Source organism: Mycothermus thermophilus (assembly GCF_041956435.1).
Source record: "Mycothermus thermophilus strain CBS 625.91 unplaced genomic scaffold VTJ04scaffold_2, whole genome shotgun sequence".
NCBI classification, from domain to species: Eukaryota; Fungi; Ascomycota; class Sordariomycetes; order Sordariales; family Chaetomiaceae; genus Mycothermus; species Mycothermus thermophilus.
In genome coordinates this window covers 3,752,563-3,775,736 of record NW_027191428.1, presented here as the reverse complement: position 1 = coordinate 3,775,736, position 23,174 = coordinate 3,752,563, and the positions used below count along the sequence as shown (strand labels likewise).

Below are 23,174 nucleotides of genomic sequence, written 5' to 3'. Positions count from 1 at the left end.
TGTCCGCCGTAAGAAGCTGGATCACCCCCATTCCTCAATGTCCGTAATTTCTCGTCGCCAGCTACACTTCACCTGTGGCTCGTAGCTCACCACGTGGATTGTCAAGACACCAATACATGCCGCCGTGGTACCTAACTGACTCCATGGTCCCTTAATCCCGGAACTACTGCTGCTGCTGCCCGTCATTCTTCACCGCGCCTTGCCTTGCCTTAGCTCACCCGCGTCCTTCGTTTCCCTGTCTTCGGTGACATACCCACCCGTTGAAGTACACCACCACCCGCGGCACCATGGGTCTTCTCGACGACGCCGCCACCGTCATATCGACGCGTTCGCACACGCGCCGCTCCAAGGGTCACCGCAGCAGCCGCCACCACCGTCAACGGAGCAAGTCTCGCTCCCGCTCCCGCTCCCGCTCGCGGCATCGTTCCTCACGGTCCACAGTTAGCGCCGGCGGGTGGACCTCCTTCTTCGGCGGCGGCGGGGATGACGACGACGACGCCTTGTCGTACGGCAACTACAACTTCGACGACGAGCGCCGCAACGATTATTACCGCCGGGAGTCTCACCGCGACCGCGACCGGTCCCGCGACCGGAGCCGCGGCGGCGAGCGCAGCAGGCGCAGTAGCAAGGACGACGACGTTTGGTCGATGCTGAGCGGGCTGCTGCCGGACCTGTCACGGAGTTCATTTCTGAGCAACTTCAGTACGTTTCCCACACAACACCACCCTCCACCCTCTTCACTCTTCCCCTCCCCACTTAGCCCTCCAACCCACCCAGCCGACCCAGCTGACTAACACCCTTCACTTCGATCCAGTCCCCGGAACCACCTCCTCCCACCGCTCCTCATCTTCCTACTACAAACGCTCCCCTCGCCGCGGCTACATCCAGCGCCTGCTCAAAAAGCTGCGCCGCCTCCTCCGCGACATCCGCCACCACGTCGAGCGCCACCCGCTGCGCTACTTCTTCCTCGTCCTCATGCCCCTCATCACGGGCGGCGCCTTGACCGCGATCCTCGCGCGCTTCGGTCTCCGTTTGCCTCCTTACATTGAGAAGTGGCTGGGAGTGGCAGCCAAGTCGGCGGGCGTTGCCGCGGGAGGCGGAAGTGCGGCTGCCGCGTCGGCGGGGTTGAACATTGTCGGGGAGGCGGTGAAGGCTGTGAGCGGCGGCAAGGTTGGGAGGGGTGCTGTGAACGGGTGGGAGAGGAAGCTGGAGAAGGAGTTCAGGAATGGCGTGGGCAAGATTCTCTCGTGATGATGTGATGGGTCATGATCATGATACGATGCTTGATGACAATGATGATGGATACCTATATGAAGCATGGATGATGTGACGACGGCACAATTGATGAGACAGGGAGGATTCTTGTTACATACTCGTAGGCGTTGTAGGGTACAATTCATCTTTTGTGTAATGTCTGGGCACTTCGGAGACACATCACTTCGCACATGGCCAAGACCACACAATGTCCAGAACAAACATCAATTACACAGTAAAACCCATGTTTCTATCACAAACGCCGCCATTCCCAAATCCAGGACGATAGGTAGGTAGACTCAGATCACCTCCAGTAAACACGTTGACCTGGCCCGCAGACCAATACGATGACGAAACCTCATTTGCTCCCCTTCTTCTCCTTCTTGGTCGACGACGACGACGACTTGGTGCTAGTGCCGTTCGAAACCGTCTTCCGTTTCGCCAGCCCCAGAGCCAGCGACGGGGCCGGTGCAGCCTTCTTTGTCCGCTCCGGCGTCTTCTCGGTAGACGGCTTGGCCGACTCCGAAGCGGGAAGTTGCCGCGTGGACCGACTCTGGCTTCCCGGACTGGCCCGCACCTCATCGTCCTGCGACTCGCTGGAATCGCCGCCGCGGATGCCGTTAGCCGCTGCCGGGGAGCTGTAGTTGACGTATGAGTCGTCGGCCTCGTGGAAGCTGTTGCGCGTTGGCAGGTTGTACGACGATGAGCGCGAGCCATTGGTCATGTACTGGAACGGATCCGCGTGGCCTGAACCGCCATTCCGAGATGCCGCGGAGTCTGACGCCTGGCGAAGCACACCGGGCTCAGCGCGGACATAGCTGTACTGGAAGGGCGACGAGCTCGATTCCCTGTCAGAGGCGGCCCGGCTCGGGGCTCTGGAACCCGTGCCCGAACGTTGGCGTGGCCGGGCTGGAGGCGCTGGCAGCTGGGCGAGAGGCCGTTTCGGCAACGGGCGCGACTCCATCTCGTCGTCATCCTCCGATCCCCGCGGAGTGTCTCGTGCCATCGACTTCTTGGACCGGCTGGATGGCGCAAGCTGATCCAGGGAAATGGCGACGCGCCCGCTCTTCCGCGCCATGCGTTTTGCTTGTCGTTTCTGTTGTTCGATGATCTCCAGGCGCTTCTGATACGCAGCAAGCTCGCCCTTGCGCAACTTGACATCCATCTTCCCCTTTGCGTGAGCCTTCCGGATCCGGGCCTCAGCTTGATCTGCCAGCATCTCCTCCACCGGATCCAGCGGAGGCAGTGGCTCCTCATCGTCGTCCGACCCCTCCTCTGATACATCCGAGGTTTCTTCCGAATCGTCATCGTCGTCGTCATCGTATGTGTATCCCTTCCGTGACCGAATCAATCCATCCCTATCATCCAAATCTACTCCGAAGCGAAGAGTGTCGCCAGAGAGCCGTCTGGCCAGCGCGCCATCATCCTCACTGTCCACCTCATGGACACGCTGACCAGTTCCCCACCAACCCTCATCGTCCCCGGTGCGCGTATCCCTCCGCCCGCGCCGCGATGGTCTTCCCCATTGGGGCACACGTTTGGGAGCTCGCGGCCGACCACCTAGACCGCCTCCCCGGAAAAAGCCTCATCGATCGGCTTGTCAAGAAGAGCAGCGTGGCCAAGGATGACCACACCGCTAGCGCCAATGAGCCACATCATAGTACCGAAAACACCAGAGAGAAGCGCAATGGGGATGGCAATGACCCAGAGACCGGTGTACAGCTGGACGGTCGAGAAGCGTTGCTGACCGAACTCGAGGTCACGTCCGTCCAACTTGCCGATGATGAACATGCCAGTCGCCACGAATATGATGTCGAAGAGCAGCCAGAAGTTCGTCAACAAGCCGTAGATGCAGAGCATGGTGAAAACGACGGCATAGTTGCTTGAGAAGTAGCCGAGGTTGTAGTTCATGCGCGACTGCATGTCGCCAAAGTTGGCGGGCTTGTTGATGCGCTTGACATCGAGAAACTCGGACAGCGGCTTCAGGTTGGCAAAGCGGCTGGCGAGTGAAGTCGAGCGGATGCTGCTGAGACGCTCGCCGAAGTTGAAGCGCGTCGTAAGGACGTCTATCGGGATCTGAATGCCCGCCATTGTGTCGGTTGGTTCGTGAGAATCGCTAGTTGAATGTTGTGAAAAAGAACAGAGTCGTAAATTGATCTTGTCGGGCAGGTTTGTTTGAGGGTCGGAAATGGTGTTGGTGATGGTTGGCAGGGAGAGCTGAAATGGCAAAAGTCAATTTCCCGAAACTTAAAAATAAGATGCGACGGCTGGACCAAGGATTGTCAGGGGGGGTGGCGCGGGGCCCTGACGGGCCACGTATCCACCGGATTGGGGGTCGTAATTTGCGGCGCTGACTGGCGTCGTGGTTGCGTAGGCCCGTAAGAGAGGGATGGCGGGGTAAGGTGCCTGACTTGAGAAGCATGAATCCACATACCTGTCGGCGATCACAAGATTTCAACCCGGTCTCGAAAGCTTGTCGATGTCGAGACTCGGTGTCGTGTCGTGCGAATTGAGATGCCTCCAGCTTCCCGTCCGGACGCCGTTTGAAGAAAACGAACGAGCCTTTGGGTGGCCCGGGGAAAAAGGGATCAGATGGAGATTGCCGAAACGTGAGCCTGGGAAGGCTGAGTGATCCGGGAACGGGAAGATCCCGGGTCACGTCCCCTCAGGCGGACTTCCCACTCCTGGACTTCAGACGAGTTTCCTCTTCCACCCAGCGCTCACAACACTAGAGGAAGGGGAAAGTTGCTTGGAGGAAGAAGAGGGGAAGAGACGGAATTGCAAAGCGGTCTGGAGGTTTTTGTAGGCCTTTTTTTGCCCGGTGTTGCCTGAGAAAATGATCTGCTGTGCTGGCGGTGGGGCAGAGCCTTTGGGCATCTGCAGCTGCAGCCGAATCGAGCCTCTCAGGTCAAAGACGGCGGAGAAACATGCGGAGAGCGAGCGGCGGTGGACGACAAGATGCATGGTGAACCAAGAAATGATGCAGCACAATGAGGGGCAGCAGGCTTTGCATTGATCCAGTACCTGGCTCTGTTTACCCGATGATTGGGTTAGGCACAAACCACCTGTGTTGTCCAGATCTTAAAAGATGCCCCTCGGGCCAACTCCAGGTGGGGTGAGGGGTGGGCATTGCGAGTCTTCTCTCGACTCTTCATCAACCGCGTCATGAGGGTTGCCAACTGGCTGGCTGACATGTCGCCATCATTTCGACCTGTCTCGACCTAAGAAGGCCATGGAGGCACTCGGATCGCAAGCCGGACGCCCGAAGCATCGGATGGGGTCTCTATCATTCACGTCATTGCGGCCAGCATTGGGCCCCTCGATCATATGCCTGCGGTTACCTCGGACTGTCTGAGAAATGCAAAGATACCGACAAACACAACACCTGGGAAATGGGATACACCTTAGAATACCTAGTTGTACTGCCGCCTCATAGCATAGTCCGGTATTCTCTAGTACGCCCCAGAAAGTTAACTTTGGGAGATGGCGAAAAAGGCAAGGAGCCGGAGATCTGACTCTCAGGGCCAACGTCTACATAGGTAGCTACAACCAAGAATGACCGTCCCGTTGTCGGCCAAGGCAACCTGAAGCAACACAAGAAAAGTTGAAAGGGTCACTCGGCTGCAGGCCCTCGAGGACAACTCCCAGGAAGGAACATGTTTGTCAACATAGAAGCCAAACAGGAGAGATCATGGCCAAATTGGATCGGAACGGCACCACCATGGACGGGCACTCATCGGCTATCTCCAATGTCGTGGCTCGTGTCGAGTTGCTCCCTGTCCGCCTGCTGAAGGACAACAGATCACCCTTGTTTGACGACTCTCTGGCCATCGAATCCCAATCATGACGCTCGGAATCCTCACCGTCGTGGGCCTGGTCTTCTCGTCTATCGTGGGTTCTCGTCCTGTAAATCGAGCGACCCAAATGCCGGTCCGGTCAGCAAGCTCGAAGTTCCGTCTCCGAATCCCATGCCAAGACGGTTACGAGTACCTTCCGGCTTCCTCGTGATGAACTTCGAAGACGAAGCAGTGCAATTCAGTCACCGGAACTAGCAAGTAGCTCCGAGCTCAGGGGAACAGAAACCAGAAACTTTCCTTTCTGACTATCACTCCCAGCATTACTTTCGGCGTCTAGGCCTACGCTGATGCACCCCATCAGCACAGTTATGCAATCAATACGGGGCCCCAATCGCACGCTCAGCGCGGCTCCACGTACGTCCATGCCCAACCCTACCCAACCTCCAACCAAAACAAACTATGCTAACACCCCTTTCCCAAGCAACCTGGTGCTACCCGAAAAATGATACGAGCGACCCATCACTTGACAAACCCCGACGACTTCCGGGACACCTCGGTTAGCCACCCGGCCGGCACCCTTCCGCCCGAGCCCTTCGGGTCGACCGACAATATCTGGTTCTGGTGGACGATGGGCCGGGACGTCGACCCCAGCGGCCCCACCGCCGACGAGCTGTTCGGGGTGGACCCCAAGTACGGCGCCTACTTGTGCATTGTCCGGCCTCTACCCCCGCGTTCGCGAGACGTAGCCTTCTCTCATATTCCCGACTGGGCCGTGGGGCAGGTCGGTCACGGAGTGTTTGACACCAAAAGTTTACCGGGCCCTCGCATTTCACCTTGACGGCGATGAGGTTGTATGAGGTACCGCACTGAGCAGTCGAGGCTGCCAACGAGGATGGCCAGGAGGCCAGGTCGAATGCTCGCAAGATTGGGGTGCGGTTCACACTCAGATGTTCAAGTCGGAGTCACGGTGATTTAACTTTATTCCAAACAAAAAAGGGGACAACATGGTAGCTACCTGTTATCATAAAGCCCGAACAAGACGAAGGCCCTTATCCAAGGATTCAAAACCATCTATCCAACGTCTTTGCCCCTTGTCTTTCTCCCATTTTACAACGAAACACAGTCGTTGGCGCTGTCCTCAACAAACAGGCTGCCGTAAATGAGACCCTCATCAAGATTAGGGGACTGATAGCCCGAGTTGACCACGTCGTTCGTGCCAGTCGGCTTCTTGAGGATGCCCACCTGGTACTGGCCCTCGCCGGCGTTGTTGTTGTACACGGGATTGGTGACGCTCTTGAGCGGCTCGTTGCCCTGGGAATAAAAGACTTGGAGGGTGCTGGAAGTGAAAATGTTAGTCTCACGTCGAGGGGTAGAACAGTTGGGAGCACAGTCAACAACAGATGGGAAACCCACTTCTTGTCAAAATCCAGGCGGATGGCAAAATTCTGCCACGCGTCCTTGAGAATGGGCGTCGACCAGACTTGCTGATTATTGCGGTCCAACACCTTGTACGTGTCACTTGGCAGATGCGTCTGCCCGATGATGGTACCCGCTTCGAAGTTGAACTGGTTGGCGTCGGAAGCGGCCTAATGGGAGGCAGGCGGGTTAGTCATGATAACGCTCAGATAACCAACCTACAGATAATGATTTCCTGGGCAGAAAAAAAGGAAAAATACGAGAAAATAATGAGAAATCACGAAGACAAAAAGGGAGTGAAAGAGAGAGAGATAATGATAATCGAGGAGAAAACACAGAACAATACAAAAATACGAGAAAATGAGAAGAGAAAACAAACAAGGCAAAACCCAAACGCACCGTCTCGTGCCACGTCAGGAGGTACTCATGGCTAAGATTCAACGGCCGCTGGCTGTCCCAATGCAGGCTGAAATGAATCGTCTTGACCCCCTGAGTTCCCGGGCTACCGTTGTTGGTGTCGTCCTGGAACAGCAGCCCCGCGCGCCGGAACCCGTATTGCGTCATGAAGATGCTCTGGTCGCTGATGGTCACCTCGAAGGGCTTGTGCTCGTCGGCGTCGTCGAAGCGCGCCGCCGGCAGCCCCGCCGGGAACTTGATGATCTCGCTCCACTTGAGGTTCTGCCCCTTGACGTAGTCCGGGTTGAAGAGCGAGGTCGCGTAGCTGTCGAAGTCGGCCAGCTCCGCCGAGGAGGGGACCCGCCCGTCGAAGACGACGGGGCACTTCACCTCGCCGGCCGCCGGCGCCGGGACAGGCGGGGTGCTCGGCTTGCACTTCGGCGCCGCCGCCACGGTGGTGAGGCCTGCCGCGAGCAGGCTGAGCAGGGTCGTGGAGTGCATGGTGAAGTGTACTTTGTGGTCGTGGTGGTTACGCGTGCCCGTCGAGCTTGGCTAGGTCCGTCAACAAGTGAGCAGCGAATGATCAACCAAGAAAGCAGCACTCTATGACAAGACGCCGGTGGTAGCCTGTGGAAGTGGTCCCCGGGCGGAGCGGAAGGGGATCCTCCCTTCAAGTAATACTTCCCGGTGCATTTTGAAGGCTCATTTCGACATCAGAGACGGGGGCACTGGGTACGCGGCACGGCGCGAAAGCTTGTTACATTTCCCCGGCTGAATTTCACCATCTTCCATCAAGGGTTTTTTGGCGAACGGCATCGCGAACCGTCCGCGGGTCCATTGATTGCGGAGAGCAGGACGTTGCCAAAAGGGGCTTGTTCCGGAGATGTTCCGGGTCTCCAAATTGGTTCTGTGGAGACGGGTTCCTGGCAACACGGCCCGGCACCCAGCGGACGGGACGGGACGGGGACGCCAGGGAGGTCAGGCCAACGTTGAAACCCTAACCCCGGGTACGTTCGACGACGTCGACGACGAGAGATGAGTACCTGCTCACAGGCATTATTTCTAAACTATTAATACAATAACTTCACAAGCCGTCGCCGTCTATAACCATTACCCATCTACGTCAGGACCCAAGTCTAGTTTTCTGTCTCGTCCTCGTCCGTCTCCCCGGCCCCCCTCCGCTTCCTCATTTCGTCATAATCCGGCAGCACTCTACTCAGCGCCGTGTATCCGAACCCAAGCGCTATCATGAGCACCCAGATTGCGTAACCCCCAAGCAAGCCCGAACGCATGCCCAGGGCAAACAGACTCGAGAACAGCGCGGGCGAGAAAGCCCTAACACCACTAGATATAGACAGAGACAGCGAGTTGATGGTACCCAGCGTATCCGGCGAGGGCGCCACATCGTTGATCGCCAGTTGGATAGCCGTGAAGCACATGCTGACACCACTTCCAATGGCTATCAGCAGCGGCCCAAGGGACCAAAACACCGGGGTGGACCAGTCCGCTCCAACGCGCAGGATGATGGCCAGCAGGGGCGAGGCAGCGAAAAACCAAGGATATACAGCCGCGCATAGGCGGAGCACGCCCGTAGTACCGACGCGGTGCTGCAACGGAGGCAGGGCCAACAAGGTCCAACCTGCCTGGCTGAGGCCGGTGAGCGTGAGCAGCAGCGAGATCTGCTGAGTTGTCAGACCCAGCCCGCCAAGCGAGACGGGAGTGAACCAGAACACGGGCATGAGCGCCGTGTAGGAGAAGGCGAGGAGCATGACGTAGCCATAAAGGAAGAGCGCGAGGGCCACGCCGGGACTGCGGAGCAGGTCGCCGATGGAGGCCCCGACAGGCTTCGTTACCGAGGCCTCGTCATCATCGACGTCAGTGCTGATGTCCCTCAGCACGAGGGTCTCCTCAACAAATAGGGCGACTGCCGCAACAGAGGTGAAGGTCAGAGCACCCACAGCCAAGCTGGGAAGGGCGTAGGGATGTTTGACCAAGAAGTCGATATGGCCGAACATGTCGGGATACTGGCGAACAGGATCGGCGAGGGCGCCGCCGATGAGGGGGCCAATCATGATACCAAGGTTGCCGGCAAAGGCAAACCAGCTAAAAGCGCGTGCCTGGGTCTTTGCGGTGCTGAGCTCGCCAATCATGGTGCGGATGGTGACGGTGCTTCCTGAGAAGATGCCGGCGGCGCAGCGGAACAGGATCATCTCCTGGATGGTTCGGGCCGTGCCGAAGAGACAGGTGGTCAAGGCCATGCCGACCAGCGAGGTGAGCATGACGGGCTTTCGGCCCCAGCGGTCGGCGGCGCGGCCCCACCAGATCATGACCACCATCTGGGTCAGCGAGAAGAGCGACTCAATCAGACCGCTGTAGAAGCCCATGTCGGTGTCGGCCAGGTCGCCGTTGCGCTGCACCATCTCGTTGATGTAAGGGAAGATAGAGAAGTATGCAATTGGCTCGATCAGGCGGGCGTAGCACAGGGCGAGAATCTGGCGAACGGGCAAAGGCCTGTCGTCGACATCGTCGGAAATGGCATCTTCGGCGTCATGTTCGCCGATGGCAGGGCGCGCCGACCAAAGGAGAGCGGTCCTTTCCGTTACCTCTTCGTGATCAGCCATGGTGGAAGATTTTGACTCTGGGTGGAATTGAGCCTCCCTTTCCGAACATTAGCGACACGATGTTGAAAAATCGCGTCGTTGCTGGTGGCCTATTCATATCCCGTCGTTGATGTTTCTGTGTTTTCATGAGATGAAAGAAAGCCGAAAATGACCGCCGTTACCCGTACGATGAAACGGTGACCCACAGCTCAGGTATCTTGGCGGTAGAGAACCCCTAACCCTGGACTCAGAGGATGTGAGTCCCCTAAGTTTTGCGCAAACCCAAGATTCAGGTGGTTAATGATGCCCAACATTCAGAGGCACCAACCGCTAGGCATCTAAAACCAGGCACCATCCAAGGGGTTGACGGTTTTGTGACCGAACTCTTATCGATATTCCATCATCATGCATGTGCTTTCACGATCCCACGCTCTGTCCTGCAGGGCCGAGTCATGAATTCCTGGTTACGCCCCATCTGTTTCGCATCCAACAGCTTCCACTTTGGGAAGGCAACCAACCCGGGCTGGTCATCTGGGTTGAGCCATCAAGTCAGAAAATGGTTCGTGTACCGCAAGACACAGCCATGTCACCATGACACCGTTCCTGTCGACATGTCAGACAATTTACTCTGTAAGTGTGGCATACCAGCAAGGTCCTTCTAGAATCAAGAACGGCATCCAGATGAGGACCATACCACCTCAGGCAAGGTGCCGGCATGCACTGCTACGATGTGGACGTGATCTGAGTATGTACACACGTACTGACATAGCCTCTTGTCTTACTCAATTCATATCATCATTAGCAGGTCTATCAACTGTGAATATACTACCTAACTTTATCTTGGATTATGGATGTGCAATCGTAGCCGTAACGAAGGGTATCTCAAGCCAACACCCCCTTTTGTCTTTCCTGTTCCAGTCATTCAACCCAGAGTTCATAACCATCATGACGCATTCCCATCATTAACCACGTCCCGTAGGCACGCCCTTGGTATACCTCCACAACAAACTCGCTCCCTTAATCCTCCACTTAGGCAGCGTCATCCTCCCCTTACCTCTTCCCTTCCCAGCACCAGCTGCCCCTTTCTCTCCCCTCCCACTGCCACTCCCAACCGTCGCAGTAGTAGTGACAGCACACCCCCTTCCCGCCTTCGTTCCCGCCCATCCAGCTTCCTCCTCCTCTCCCTCCCGCTCCCCCACTCCAACCTGCCCATGCGGAGGTAAACAAGCCGCCACCATGGCCCTCACCCACCTCCGCCTGAACCGCCTCCAATCCTCGTTCGTCGGCCACGGGTCCCGCCATTCGCTGTCCTCTGCGTTGTCGTCCTCGTCGTTGCTGGCTGATGCGGCGACGGCTGCGAGGCAGTAATCCCACCTCTTTGCCTCGTGGATTCCAGCCCCACCACCGGATCCGGCGCACCACCACGCTGCCTGTTGTTGCTGTTGTTGTAGCCCAAGCCCCGCGATACCAGACCCGGAGCCGCCGCACCAGCAGCACGAACAGCACCCCCTCGCGCTGACATCCCCGCTGCAGCTTCCGTCTCGGTGCTCGGTGCCTGCGCTGGAACCCCTCCTGCTGCCAGCCGCGCTCTGGCTGTTCACGTAGGCTTCGTAGGCGTCGAACTCATCCAACTCCCGCGGAATCTCCTCGAGCGGGTAGTAGAGAAGCTCGTTGGTGTGCGGGCGGCGGGGTGGGGTGTTGATGTTGGATTCGATGTCGAATTTGAAGCGGTAGGCTTGGTGGACTTGTTGTGGTGGTTGCTGGTATTGTGATGGCGGTGGCGGCGGCGGCGGTGGTGGTGCAAGAGACATGGGCTGGAGGATAGCATGAGGTTGGGCCAGAGGCCATGGTGGTAGAGGCCGGGAAAGGGGGGTTGTTCCTGGCAATGATGTGTGTGATGGTGTTGTTGTGGTCGAAAGAGACTGCCCGTTGCTGCTGCTTGTTGACGGAAGTCCGTTCATCCCCGGCTGAACTCCCGGGCTGTATCCCGGCGGCATGGGTGTCAGCGTCCCGGGAAACCGAAAGTCAAACTCAAACTGAAACTCCTGGTGCACCACAAACACCAACGTATGCAGCCTCCTAAACCTCCCCATCTCCGCCAGCAACTTGGCCATGTTCCCCTTGGCCACCTTGTTCCCCAACACAGGGTGAAAAAGCCCCGTGTACACCCCGTACGACGTCCCCAGCGCAAGCCGCGTCATGTGTTCCCTCACCAGCTCGATCTGCCCCAGAAACCTCAACACCCGGTGCAGCCGCTTGACCAGCAGATACGGTTCGAGCAGCAGCATGTCCCGCGACAGGTCGACGAACTTTGTCGTGCGCCCCAGCGTCAGCGGCCGGTAGTGGTGCAGCACGAAGGAGCGGCTCTCGCGGCACACGGCGGCCAGGGCCGGCGGCGGCTCGGCGTGCACGTTGGCGAACATAAGCCCCTGAGTCGCGGGCGTCTTGGTGGTTGCGCCGGGAGCGTCCAGGACCTCGTAGACCCGGCCCTCTGGGAGAGCGAACTCCCAGATCATGTTGCGGATCTCGGGAGGAAGGCGGAGGAATTTGGGAAAGCCTTCATGGGAGGTGGTGGTGGCCGTTGGGCCAGCGGAGGGTAATGGTAATGATGATGAGATCGGTTGGTCGTAGTGCATGGTGGTTAGGCACCTATGGGCGATATGGCTATGTCTGTCCGTTCGGCTAGCTCGCTTCGTCGGCAAATATATCGTGATATCGATTTTGGCGGTGATCTGTTGTTTGCCGCTCTTGTAACCCGGTGCTGGTCTTTAAACTCTCTTTAACCAGCCGTTCTTCCCGTTGATATCCCGCTTCCCGTCCGCTGTCGAATATATCCGGCCCAACTTCTGGGATCGGTGGCCACGTCAGAATACCGCACTATAAAAATGCGCCGCCTCCCCACGATGGCCGGCAGGAAAATAATAGCTGGCTGGGTGTTAAGGTGTTGAGCAGTCGGCAGTCCACGACGACGAACAGATGACAAAGTGACCAGCCACCTCGGTGTCTCTCGGTCGGCAGGAAGGTCTTTGCAGACAATATGGAATGCTTTGTGTAAGACGGGAAGGGACTGGCGGAAGCGGCAGCTTATGAGGGTTGATTAGGTGGTGCACAAGGTAAGAGGCAAGCCACGATGATAGATGAATATCGAGATCCCAGACTGATTATGGCACAGAAAAGGGAACACGTCGTATGAGAAGAAGGGCCACAGGCCGCAAAGTCTTCGTTCCAGTGGCGGGAGAGTCACCGAGAGGGGAAAAGGGAAGTTGGCAGAGAGGCTCTGTCATCAGTGTGGATGGAACAGGGAGCCATTTGAGTTATGGAGGGGCGGTTCCCACGCCGCCCCCCTCTAGCTCCTGTCACTTGACGGGACGAACTGGTGGATGGCAGATCCTCCAGGTAGCAGAGGATCCCAGGGCTGCTGCATGGCTTGGGTGTTTGCCCCGTCCCGGCCAGTCAGCTACACACTTGGGCGGCAACCAAAGCCAGCCAGGCCAGACGCCTGGCCCGCCGTGGGTGTGCGTTGAGCTCGGGAACGAGCCGAGAGACATATCGGAAACGAGACTAGGGGGGTGTATGAGGTGCGGGAACAAAACCAAACCAGATACACGGTTTGCTGTGGACATGGCAAGGTCGTCCTCGTGCACAAACCCTTGGCGGAGCGGAAAAAGCAGCGAGGTGACATGAACGAGAGCCAAACACTTCCGGCGACGCCACGACGATCCTCCCACCCGGCCGGGGAGTGGGCTTGACTGGTTCGCAAGAGGGGCCACAGAAACGAACAAGCGGCAGCAGCAGAGCACCAGATCATCGATCATGGAAGATGCCACATCCGATGCTGTTCCGGGATGGGCAGAGGAGCGGGATGGGAGATGAAAGCAAACGGGCGGATGTGGTCAGTCGAATCCAGGTCCCGTTTCTTATCCAGGGAACTGGTGGCGCGCATGTCCCGGAAGGCGACATCGTTAGTGCATTTCGATGTTAGTCGTCTTTGGAGGAGAACCTAGAAGTTGGCGAAGCCGAGGTCCAAAGCAAGGCTCATCGGGCAGAAGATACTCTTCATCACCAGGTATCCAAGGCGCCACCACCGGAGGAAGCATGGTGGGCACCAGTCGGTCGACTCCCCAGAGCACAGCACGGGACATGCACCGCTCTGATGGGGGTCATTTGGGGCGACCGCTACGTCGAATAGGCAGGCCGAGACGGTCAGTGGAGGTCAGTGAGATCAGAAGTGAAGGGACTTTCTGCAAAACTGGGTAAGAGGTTCATCAGGGTAGGACACACGGTAGGCGCATGGCTGTGGGCTGTGGGCTCCGCGTGGAGGATGGTGTTCTATTCTTAGCATATAGAGGGTCACCTACTAATGCTGCAGCATCCCAATTATTAGCTCCCCCAGCGCGTGCTTACCGATCTGGGGTCGGTCCCATGGTTGCATGCGATTGACACAACTGTCGCAGTCGGTGGTGTCCCTGTGAGTGTGGTGATGGCGCACGGGGAGCGTAGCAGCGGGCGCCGCGGGGAGGGGCATCAAGGACGGAAGAGGGGAAAGGTTTTGGTCGGGTTCTGCCGGGTCTTTCCCAAGATGGTGACCTACACACCATCTAAGTGTATATTCATAGGGGGAGGAGGGGAAGAGGGTGGTGTGGTCTGGCCCGAACAGCACCAGACCGCTGGGTGGGAAGCTGAACTGCCAAGCGGGTGTGTCTGGTTGTGTGGTTGTGTGATGCGGCGGCAGACCGAGCCAAGGCAGAGCTGGAGGTGCGAAAACCTGGAGCGAAGAGGGGCTAATGCGGACAAGGCACAGCTGAGCAAGTTGGGTGGCATGTGAGGCGAAGAAGCGAGAGACACCTTGACACCTTGTCGGAAGAAAGTCTGACATGCCCGAACTCCGGTGCGTTCCGTGCAAGACAGCGAATGCGAACAATGCTACGTCCTGTCATGACGACTTGACTCTAGGGTCGTTGTCCAGAACACAATCTCCAACGACTGGATACACGACTGGAACTTGGCGTACTGTGTAGTAATTGACAGAGCTCCCTAGGGGCGGAAAAATGTCGAGACAGATCGGCAGGCAAAGGACCCTCACTGCCGTCGCGGGATTGCTTGAGCTCAGACCCAAACACGAAACTCGAAACCAAACACTACGTAGTACTACTACGGTGTAGTCGCCGATCACTCGAGGTGTGTTTTAGCGGCTTGCCATCCGAGAAGTTAAACGCCGATAGCGCGAGGAAGATGAGGTGCCGAATGCACGTCGACTTGGACAACTCATTGCATGGTGCAAGGTCTTGATGGACGAAGGGGAATGAGAAGACAACGGCTTTCCGTTTCTTCCAGGTTGGAAATAGAGGGCGGATGAAGATGGGCCGTCTGGGCGATATGGAGTATGTTGTGGGGCTTGGTTCTCAACTCAACCTAGTTCCCTGTGTCCTCGCGAAACTCGATATGTGTTGTTGTATCCTATTGTAACAAGCTTAACTGGGGATCGGGTTGAAAGTTGATCATCTGGCCCGGACTCTGATCAAATCGCACCCCCTGTCCGGAAGCGGAAGATGAGATGAACGACCAGGCGCTGAACTGGATGAACAGCGTTCAGCTGTCTTGATATTCGTGCTTGAGCCGGGATCTTGTTGTCTAGGTATGTACCCGTGAGAAAAGTAAACCAAACACTACGGAATACATACCTTGATCCCATACTCTGGAGAAAGAGTTCTCTGTTCCAACTTTGAGAACGTCTTGATGTCCTTTCTTGTTGGATCAACGGCTTGATACTTTGGATTTCCCGGCTCGCTTCCGGCAACTTAGTTTTTCCGGACCCACTTCCCGGGACCCACCAAGCAGAACACGTCCATAAAAATCTGCCAGCGAGCGCGACCACCAAAAAAAGTTCCTCTTTCTTCCTCGTGCGGCAGCGGAAGCTTACATTTTCCCCGAGTCAGTTGCTACAGAGCCTCCTTCCCATGGTCCTTGTAGTGTCAAGCTTCCGCGAGAGAAATCATAATTGCGGGCCGACCGCCGCGTTGATCAGTCCATTGAGCAGAATCCCATCTCCCGGGCTGAGTGGTGACGCGGTGGTCGGACATGAACTAGAGCCATCGGATCCAATATTGTGTGCTTTCTGGGGTTTAACGTGCGCGTGTTATGCGTCAATAGATGCCGTTTTATTCCAAGCCACATCTTAGCAATTCCAGCCGCTCTTCCCTTAAACTTGCTGGACCATAACAAGCGGTTGGGAAGGGTTGATGTTTCGGAAGGCTGGTTGAGGTTCGCATGAACATCGATATTCCCATGTCCGAGTCGCCCAGAAGCCAGACCTGGGACACGGGTTTGGTGCTGCCAATGTCACCATCTCAGCAATGTCAAGAGAGACATTGCATTTCTTCGTTTGGGCCGGATGCTGCCACCGGCAACAAAAATAACCACATGTGGGCAGTAGACAATTCGCTCACACTGACCGGCTTCACATGGGGACCGCTCGCATATCGCCATCGTTCATATTTTCATGCAGCATACCTAATCGTAATCACCAAGCAACTGTCCCTACCGCCGCCCAAAACACAGCGTGATAGAAAAGTTGCGTGGTAAACAAGAGGATGGCCACGATCGGTTGATTCCCACCTGAACTACTCGCCAGCCTCATCCCCAATCTTCTCAAGCTTGCCCATCTCGCGCTTCTCTCCCGCCTCTCCAATCAACCTCACCCTGTCCAGCCTCGTCTTCTCGCCGTCGCCGTCGCCGTTGACCACGAATATCACCAAGCTGGTGATATTTTGGAACTTGACGAACCGCAGAGGAATGTTAGCCGTGCCTTGGTCGTTCCAGTCGCTCTCAGAGATCTCAATCTCCTGGGTTGCGCTCAGGTCCTCGGCCTCGTCAAATCCCATGTTGTGTGGCTTGTTCGTGAACAGTTTGATCGTGCGCGGCCGCATGGGCGCATCCTCGTCGTCGTCGCCACTCGGAGGAAGAGACGTGAGCTGTTCAAAATGTTAAAGAGTTGAGCAAGCGGTCCATGGCGAGGAGCAAGCACTTACCTGTAGCGTATGCAGCTTCAACATGGACTGGAACGGCATGAAGAGCAGCAACTGCTCATCTGTATCACTCTCCACCCAGTCCTTCACGCCCTTCCGGCCGGACAGAGCACTGGGCTTGTTTGTGTCGAAGAGCACACGGACAGTACCCGCGTCCGGGTCCAAGTTGAGCAGCTCGCAGTGCCGCAGCTCGATCTGGTCCGTGATGTCGTTGTAGCCCCGGGGGAGCGCCGCGCCGCGCCAGTACTCGCCAGTGCTGCCGCTGCCGCTCGCCTCGGCGGTATCGCTGCCTCCGGCGGTAGTCGAGGCATCGGTGAGCTTGCTGACAATAGACTGGAGCTTTACGGGGTCGGCACCCGTGACGCGATCCGTGACGTTGCCATTGCGGAAAACAATAAAGGTTGGCAGCGCTGTGACGCGGTAGGCTTGGGCGATATCCTTCTGCTGGTCGGTATTGACCTTGGCGAAGGTCAGGACGCCCGGGCGTGACAGGGCGGTCGAGAGCTGCTCGAAGATGGGGGAGACGACTTTACACGGACCGCACCAGTCGGCATAGACTAGATATCCACCAGCGAGTCAGAGCAGGCAGGCGTGCTGGAGAGACCAGGAAACTTCGCGTTTACCCCCAAAGATGGCGGGGTACGACGGCGGAGGAGGGGTCAACGAGACGTACAGTCGGCTACCACAATTTTGGAGCTCGTCAGCAGATTCTTGAACTGCGACGGCGACGTGATCTGAACCGTTTTTGACATTTTGACGGCGGGAACCTCACGGCCCAAAGTCCTGGAGCGATGTTCTAGAGAGAATGATGTCGAAGCGTGCCCCGCGACGGAGAGAGTGTACACAAACAGATGATGGAAGGGCAGCTAGCGGGGTGGGTCTTTCCTAACCTGGTTAGCGCCATGACCGTCGGGCAGAGCCCCGCGATGTCTTGGCAGTCGGCGGCTTCAAGGACAGAAGTGTCTGCGAAAGCTCGGAAGGCTGGCTGATGTGTTCATCCGCCCGGATTCCACTCCAACCGTGAAGCCATTGCAACTCTCCGGTGCCTCCAGAATGTGCTCGTAAGCCCTTGACTTCGTGAAGTCCACGTCGATTTGTTTCCCTGCTCGAGTCCTCGCTTTGTTGGAGCCATGACATAAGGGCTGAGCACGTGCTTCCCGATCTATCCGGGCCTGGCCTCCTTCCTCCAGGCTAGACGGTATGTTCTAAGTTCCTGGGTCAGTTCTTGATTGTAAAGCAACGCCTCTACTGCGTAGAGGGACTGTACCTGGCACTACTACTAAGTAGTACTGCACAACTAGACCTAGTGTTTGGGCGGGCGAAGACCGGACGAACGGCTTGCTGTCCATCCACCAGCGATGACATCGCAGCGTGTGGGGGTCGATGCGGAGGTGGGGCCTGAGGTGACGAACCAGGTGCCGAGAGGCCGGGATCGGCCGGTGCTCAAACCCATCCTGCAGGTCGCCCCACGCGGGCAGGACACTGGATTCCGAGTTTGGATATGTCATTCTCCAAGTCCTCCCATCTCACCATAAAACATACCACGGCGGAAAGCCTCTTTTAACAGGGCGTCTGGCTGCTTCTCGCCCCGTCCTTAGGTTTAAGGTTTTTCTTGTCCTTCCGACCTAAGGTTCAGACGGCGGCCGTGCAGCCAAAGCCCGTTGCCGTATTTCTTGCTGCCCCATTCCTCGGCGTCCCATCGCTCTCAACCTCATCCGCCCTCCATTCGCTTTTTGCGTCGATGGACACGCTCTCCTCCGCACCGGCACCGACCGACACGGTCGAGTCCACCATCTCGGGGATGTTCAAGTCGCACGCCCCGGGTACGTGTCCGGCCGACCCTTCCAAGCCCAGCCTTGCCGACCTGCCGTACGAGCTTCAAGCGGCCATTTTTGAGGCTGCGGCGGCAGGGCCCCAGGTGGTTTTTGTGGACATTGCCAACAACAAGCTCACCTTCACCCCTCCGGCCGACCAAGTATTGGCTCGCGTGTGCCGGCTCTCGCGCGAAATCTACCTCAAGGACAAGGTTCTCCGCCGGGTTGGGGACCATATTTTCTGGCTCGACAGCGATCGCGACATTTTCTACATCCGGAGCGACGACCCGGTCCCTCGGGTGCATCGGGCGCACACCGTGTACGATATGCCCAGGTTGCAATGGCATGGGCCTTTCGACAAGAAGCTCGTCCGCAATGTTGGCGTCGACCTGCACTATCTGGGCGACTTCCCGCGCCACGATGCCATCATCCGCATCTGGTCGGTGTTCCCCTATTTGAACGCCATCCACGTCTTCGTGCCCAAGGGCCCGCCTAGAACGCCCGCCCCTCCGGCCACGCCAGAGACGCTTGTGCTGTCTAGAATTCCCTGCGCGCAGGTCGTGGCCGCCCCGGGACGCGACAAGGAGATGTGGCTCGCGGTGAGGTATCAGGTCAGGAAGGTGTGCGATCGCATTATGAATGGCGAACACTCACCCGACCCCCGCCCCATACCTAAAGTAATTGGTCACTTCACCAGTTTGCTCGACAATGGCAGCAGCGGCGGCGGCGGCGACCCCCAAAACGACAGCGATCAGCAGGACGTTTCGACAGTCTAGGAGACCACTGGCTCGACGTCTTCGGCAGCTGACAAGAAAGCACCCAAGGCTCTCCTTGAGCGGAAAGGACCTTTGACGTGGCGGCTTGTACTCAGTGGATGAATTTCGTTCTCAAACTTGTTTGAGGGGCACCAAAAAATTGGACGAAGCATTTCATCGGCTAGATATGTTTGAGTATAGGCATGGGTCGAGTTGGGGACCGCGATGGTTACTTGTTTGCCAATATGGGGAACAAAACTGGGGCCTGTTATGGAAGCATTGGACGGCGTACGGTAAACGGATAGATAGACTCGGGTGGCATGGATGGCATTGTGCATGAGTAGACTCGCGATGAGATTTTTAATGTTAAAATACGTGTAATATCCGGGAATTCTGGGATGTTTTGTCACCTTCAGCAGTCGCTTTGTATCAAACAGCCCCAGTCAGCCTATTCTCCCCGAGGTTCCGGTGGTCAAGCTTAAAGAGAGGCATAGGTAAGTGAAGCTATCTCAAACCCAGCTAGTCACGACCGTAAAACAACCCAACACTCGAGGCTTGGGTAAGCACAATGGGCGGTATAAATAATCCTTTCACACAGGGCAGCCTTTGCCATCCCAAGACACTGGGTAGCCCTGTCCGAATATCACTGCCCCATCACTACGACCAGTACGTGGTTGGTTTCCGGCTGTCATTCTGGAACCCGCACAAAGCCTCGTCTCTCAGGGCGCCCAGGGCCAGATGGTCAAGTACCACCCAGTTCTCTCCTTTTGGCTCGCTATTTGTAATTATGTGCAGGACTTGTGTTCGTCTAGGGTCGCCTTAAGATGACACAATGCAACATGTCCCGAAGCTTCCGGCTAGACCGGATTCCTTAGCACACCAGGATCAGTCAGCCCGTTGACCAAAGATCGACCGCAGGGAACAGGTCACGGGGCTTTCGGCAGGGCTGGCGCCGTCCATACAAAAACCATCAGATGCCCTTCTATCGGCATAACTCAGGTACTTAATTTTGCCTGGGGTAGTTGTCGCTCATTCATCTAGGCTGGTATCAGCCATCCATTCATTTGACTTCGAATCTTGAGATCATTCCTGATCTAGTCCGCTCGTTATTACCCAACAATGAGGCTATCTTTGTTGCTCTCTGCCTTTGCGGCCGCGGCCTTCGTCACTGCAGAAGACGGGTTAGCATCAACAACGACGAGCAGCGAGCCCGCCGGGCCAACCCCCAGGTTTCAGTTCGAGATAGACATCGTCTTCCCGCGAAACTGGGGACTGTACAACAAGACCAAGAGCGAGGTGTTCCCTATCGTCTTTGCCGTTCAAAATCTTTTAGTGTTGCAGTCCTTGTCTCCCAGCACCTACATCTCGTGGGGACTGCATCCCATTCATGAATTCACCAAAGACGGCGTTCAGAATTGGGGTTACGACGGCATCTTCCTTGACGAGGGCATTTTGCAGGTGCCCGACCCATCCGCCGTCTCGGACACGGGCGAGCCGTACATCTTCGTCGCCGCTACCAACATCACCCAATGGATTCGCAACGTCCGAGAAGTCGAGAAGCCCATTGTCGTCCAGCTCTATATTCGCTCCAACGACTCCGCCTGCGACTATCAAAGCTATGGCTACACCCACGACCGCGTCGCCTTCATGATGCACCTGCCGAGTTACACCACGCCCGACGACGCGCGTGTGCTCGATCCCGTCGTCCAACCCACCGCCGACGGCGACCCGTGTCCGGTGCCGGTTGCCCTCACCAGTGTCGGCCGCAACGAGACCCGGCCCGAGTGCGGCATCGCGCGCGATCTGTTGAACCTTGACCTCAAGAGGTGGACAAACGCCACGTTGCCCGCCGAGAAGGCGGAACTGGTGCAGCCCTGCAACGTCAAGATTGACGAGGCCAAGGCGAGCAGCATCATGAGCCAGGCGACGGCATACGTGGCTCAGCGGTATGAGGCGACGAGGACGAAGGAGGTGCCATTGCCAACGCACACCCTGGATAACGCTGCTGCCGGGCCGGTGATGCCGCTTCAGACCGCGTTTGCGGCGGTGGTGGCTTTGGGTGGGTTGTTATTGTAAACTGAAGTAAGATTCAAGGCTTCGGGTATGGTCTGGTATGTGTGATGATGGGAAGTTCGTGGATGTATGGACATAGGTACACGGTCTAGATTACCTCACTTGGCAGACGCTGGCCTCATAGTCCTGAAGTCCTCACAAGTTTATGGCTACTTGCTTCCATGGCGCCGTGTCTCGTAATTGATGTTCGACGTCAGAGATTTTGGTGTTGATGCGTAAAGGAAACAACCGTTGTACGCTCGAAAAGCGCAAGTAGTTCCGACAAAGAGCCCTGCATGCTCACCTCGCGCTCGTGCGCCGCGTCCGCGCCCCACATCTCCGCGTCCGCGCCCCACCCCTCCGACCCGGGCCCCGGGACCCACCACCGTCCGGATCCTACAGCAGCTACCTTGAGCGCTCCTTCCTACACAAACTCCCATTCTCGCGCTCCTCCCGAGTCGGTGCCTTTTTTCTTTCGCATTTTCTTTGGGTGGTCTGTGCACCATTGCATTCACAATTCCGGGTATTAATCCCCGAACTTTCGAGAATCGAAACTTACTCTCCTTCTCTTCTTCTCTACCTCATTTCTGTTCCCACCAGGTCAGTTCCCTCTCTCCCTCTACCAGTCGCTTCTTGACTCAATTTTCTGCGAAACTTCTTGCGCTTCTTACAGACAACCCCTCCCCGTTGATAATCTCAACTAACCTCAGCCCACAGCGCTCGCGACCATGACCACAAACGACACCAAACCTTCGTCCTCGGGCTCGAAGCCCGCTTCGCCGGAGGCTTCTCCGCCTGTTGTGAGCTCCAACTGACCCTCTTATGCGCAAGTATGGCGCTTGCTGACCATGTACCGGCTGCAGAATGGTTACCTCGCGACCCAAGTCGCCGAACCTGCCGCTCCCATCGAGTCGGTTGCCGCCGATCCCGAGGTATGTTCGAGCTTTCCCAGCGCTAGAGGCGTGTGCTGCTGACCGAGTTGTTAAAGGATACTGTTGCCCTCAAGCCCCGTGTTCTCCCTTGCCGCGGCGACCTCGAGCGTCTGCTGGGGACCCGTGACTGGCGCAAGGCCTGCCATTTCCAACCTCGCAAGTCTCGTCAAGTACTCACTTACTGCTTAGGCACGACTAATACGTGTGTTTCTATAGACCCCAATGGCAATGCCACGTACACGTATCGCTGCGCGGAGTGTGAGAAGGCTGGTCGCATCTGTCGCCCAGTAAGTTACCCTCACCCTTCTCCCGCGCCACCCCCAACACGCGCGGTGCTCGAAAGCTTCATATACTTACCACGGACGCAGCTTCACCCCTCGAGCATCCGGGCGGTCGTCGATTTTGTGCTGGCCACCGAAGCTATCCGTTCTACCGACCTCAATGAGGCTACCCATGAGACCAAGGTCGCGCTTATGAATTCTCTTGATGCGGCCGAGGATGGCCTGAAGCGCTCGGTCGCCCTCGCCCCCAATGCTCCGAGGCCCAACACCTCTGAGTGGGTTGATCACTGGCGCATTCAACGCGACGCGGAGGCGACCCTTCGCACCAAGTTGCGCGATTTCAACGCGTAAACGAGGTCTTTGGCATTGGTGGTTAGGATGAGATGGTGGGAAAAGTGTGCGCCTGCGCTGCTTGCACTGCGCTTGCGCTGCGGGGGACTGAAAAGTTGTCTCTGGGTGCTAGGTTTGTTGGTCGGGTACTAGGTGTCCCTCACCAGATTCAGTCATCAAATCAAGGCCCTTGGCCTCAGTTCTCCCCCCATCGCTGCTCCCCAGGTGCTCGTGCTCATCGTTGAAGTCGCGCTCTCGTAGTCTGTGTATCCATCCCGGTCTAAATATCTCTCGTTAACGTACCACCAGGCTGCGCAAAATCCAAGTTATCGATGAAACCCTTCCTATCCGTATGCATATTAGTTTTTTTGCAGCCAAGAGCTCGTGGCTCGCGAGCGATATAAAAGCAGATCGCGCTACATATTGTCGGATGGGCACTTCAGGGAGAGCAACGTAAACGGGAAATTGGAGCAGCACCCCGTGTCATATGTATCCTGATATTAAGCAATCCCACCCAGGACC

General features: G+C 57.0%; 11 protein-coding genes across 11 annotated transcripts; 6 read left to right on the top strand and 5 right to left on the bottom strand.

The window, feature by feature from the left end:
• Positions 1 to 287: 287 nt before the first annotated feature.
• VTJ04DRAFT_3552 (uncharacterized protein) lies at positions 288 to 1,251 on the top strand (the record flags this gene model as incomplete). The annotated part of the gene is made up of 2 exons (XM_069361465.1): positions 288 to 702; positions 815 to 1,251. 2 exons carry the CDS (start codon positions 288 to 290, stop codon positions 1,249 to 1,251), a joined length of 852 nt encoding a protein of 283 aa, XP_069222073.1.
• A 66-nt stretch (positions 1,252 to 1,317) lies between these two features.
• Positions 1,318 to 1,605, top strand: VTJ04DRAFT_3551 (uncharacterized protein; the record flags this gene model as incomplete). The annotated part of the gene is made up of 2 exons (XM_069361464.1): positions 1,318 to 1,464; positions 1,552 to 1,605. The coding sequence occupies 2 exons, from the start codon at positions 1,318 to 1,320 to the stop codon at positions 1,603 to 1,605; spliced, it is 201 nt and encodes a 66-aa protein (XP_069222072.1).
• A 7-nt stretch (positions 1,606 to 1,612) lies between these two features.
• Positions 1,613 to 4,218, bottom strand: VTJ04DRAFT_3550 (uncharacterized protein; the record flags this gene model as incomplete). Its single annotated transcript, XM_069361463.1, has 4 exons — positions 1,613 to 2,704; positions 2,821 to 3,471; positions 3,689 to 3,778; positions 3,979 to 4,218. 4 exons carry the CDS (start codon positions 4,216 to 4,218, stop codon positions 1,613 to 1,615), a joined length of 2,073 nt encoding a protein of 690 aa, XP_069222071.1.
• An 879-nt stretch (positions 4,219 to 5,097) lies between these two features.
• On the top strand, positions 5,098 to 5,889 carry VTJ04DRAFT_3549 (uncharacterized protein; the record flags this gene model as incomplete). The annotated part of the gene is made up of 3 exons (XM_069361461.1): positions 5,098 to 5,145; positions 5,418 to 5,465; positions 5,533 to 5,889. 3 exons carry the CDS (start codon positions 5,098 to 5,100, stop codon positions 5,887 to 5,889), a joined length of 453 nt encoding a protein of 150 aa, XP_069222070.1.
• Positions 5,890 to 6,158: 269 nt separating this feature from the next.
• Positions 6,159 to 7,364, bottom strand: VTJ04DRAFT_3548 (uncharacterized protein; the record flags this gene model as incomplete). The annotated part of the gene is made up of 3 exons (XM_069361460.1): positions 6,159 to 6,387; positions 6,465 to 6,637; positions 6,867 to 7,364. 3 exons carry the CDS (start codon positions 7,362 to 7,364, stop codon positions 6,159 to 6,161), a joined length of 900 nt encoding a protein of 299 aa, XP_069222069.1.
• A 635-nt stretch (positions 7,365 to 7,999) lies between these two features.
• Positions 8,000 to 9,484, bottom strand: VTJ04DRAFT_3547 (uncharacterized protein; the record flags this gene model as incomplete). Its single annotated transcript, XM_069361459.1, has 1 exon — positions 8,000 to 9,484. The coding sequence occupies one exon, from the start codon at positions 9,482 to 9,484 to the stop codon at positions 8,000 to 8,002; it is 1,485 nt and encodes a 494-aa protein (XP_069222068.1).
• Positions 9,485 to 10,425: 941 nt separating this feature from the next.
• On the bottom strand, positions 10,426 to 12,099 carry VTJ04DRAFT_3546 (uncharacterized protein; the record flags this gene model as incomplete). The annotated part of the gene is made up of 1 exon (XM_069361458.1): positions 10,426 to 12,099. One exon carries the CDS (start codon positions 12,097 to 12,099, stop codon positions 10,426 to 10,428), a length of 1,674 nt encoding a protein of 557 aa, XP_069222067.1.
• Positions 12,100 to 16,083: 3,984 nt separating this feature from the next.
• On the bottom strand, positions 16,084 to 17,240 carry VTJ04DRAFT_3545 (uncharacterized protein; the record flags this gene model as incomplete). The annotated part of the gene is made up of 3 exons (XM_069361457.1): positions 16,084 to 16,434; positions 16,492 to 17,045; positions 17,162 to 17,240. 3 exons carry the CDS (start codon positions 17,238 to 17,240, stop codon positions 16,084 to 16,086), a joined length of 984 nt encoding a protein of 327 aa, XP_069222066.1.
• Positions 17,241 to 18,229: 989 nt separating this feature from the next.
• Positions 18,230 to 19,078, top strand: VTJ04DRAFT_3544 (uncharacterized protein; the record flags this gene model as incomplete). The annotated part of the gene is made up of 1 exon (XM_069361456.1): positions 18,230 to 19,078. One exon carries the CDS (start codon positions 18,230 to 18,232, stop codon positions 19,076 to 19,078), a length of 849 nt encoding a protein of 282 aa, XP_069222065.1.
• Positions 19,079 to 20,176: 1,098 nt separating this feature from the next.
• Positions 20,177 to 21,133, top strand: VTJ04DRAFT_3543 (uncharacterized protein; the record flags this gene model as incomplete). Its single annotated transcript, XM_069361455.1, has 1 exon — positions 20,177 to 21,133. One exon carries the CDS (start codon positions 20,177 to 20,179, stop codon positions 21,131 to 21,133), a length of 957 nt encoding a protein of 318 aa, XP_069222064.1.
• Positions 21,134 to 21,837: 704 nt separating this feature from the next.
• VTJ04DRAFT_3542 (uncharacterized protein) lies at positions 21,838 to 22,673 on the top strand (the record flags this gene model as incomplete). The annotated part of the gene is made up of 5 exons (XM_069361454.1): positions 21,838 to 21,909; positions 21,973 to 22,041; positions 22,098 to 22,197; positions 22,258 to 22,328; positions 22,410 to 22,673. 5 exons carry the CDS (start codon positions 21,838 to 21,840, stop codon positions 22,671 to 22,673), a joined length of 576 nt encoding a protein of 191 aa, XP_069222063.1.
• Positions 22,674 to 23,174: the final 501 nt, after the last annotated feature.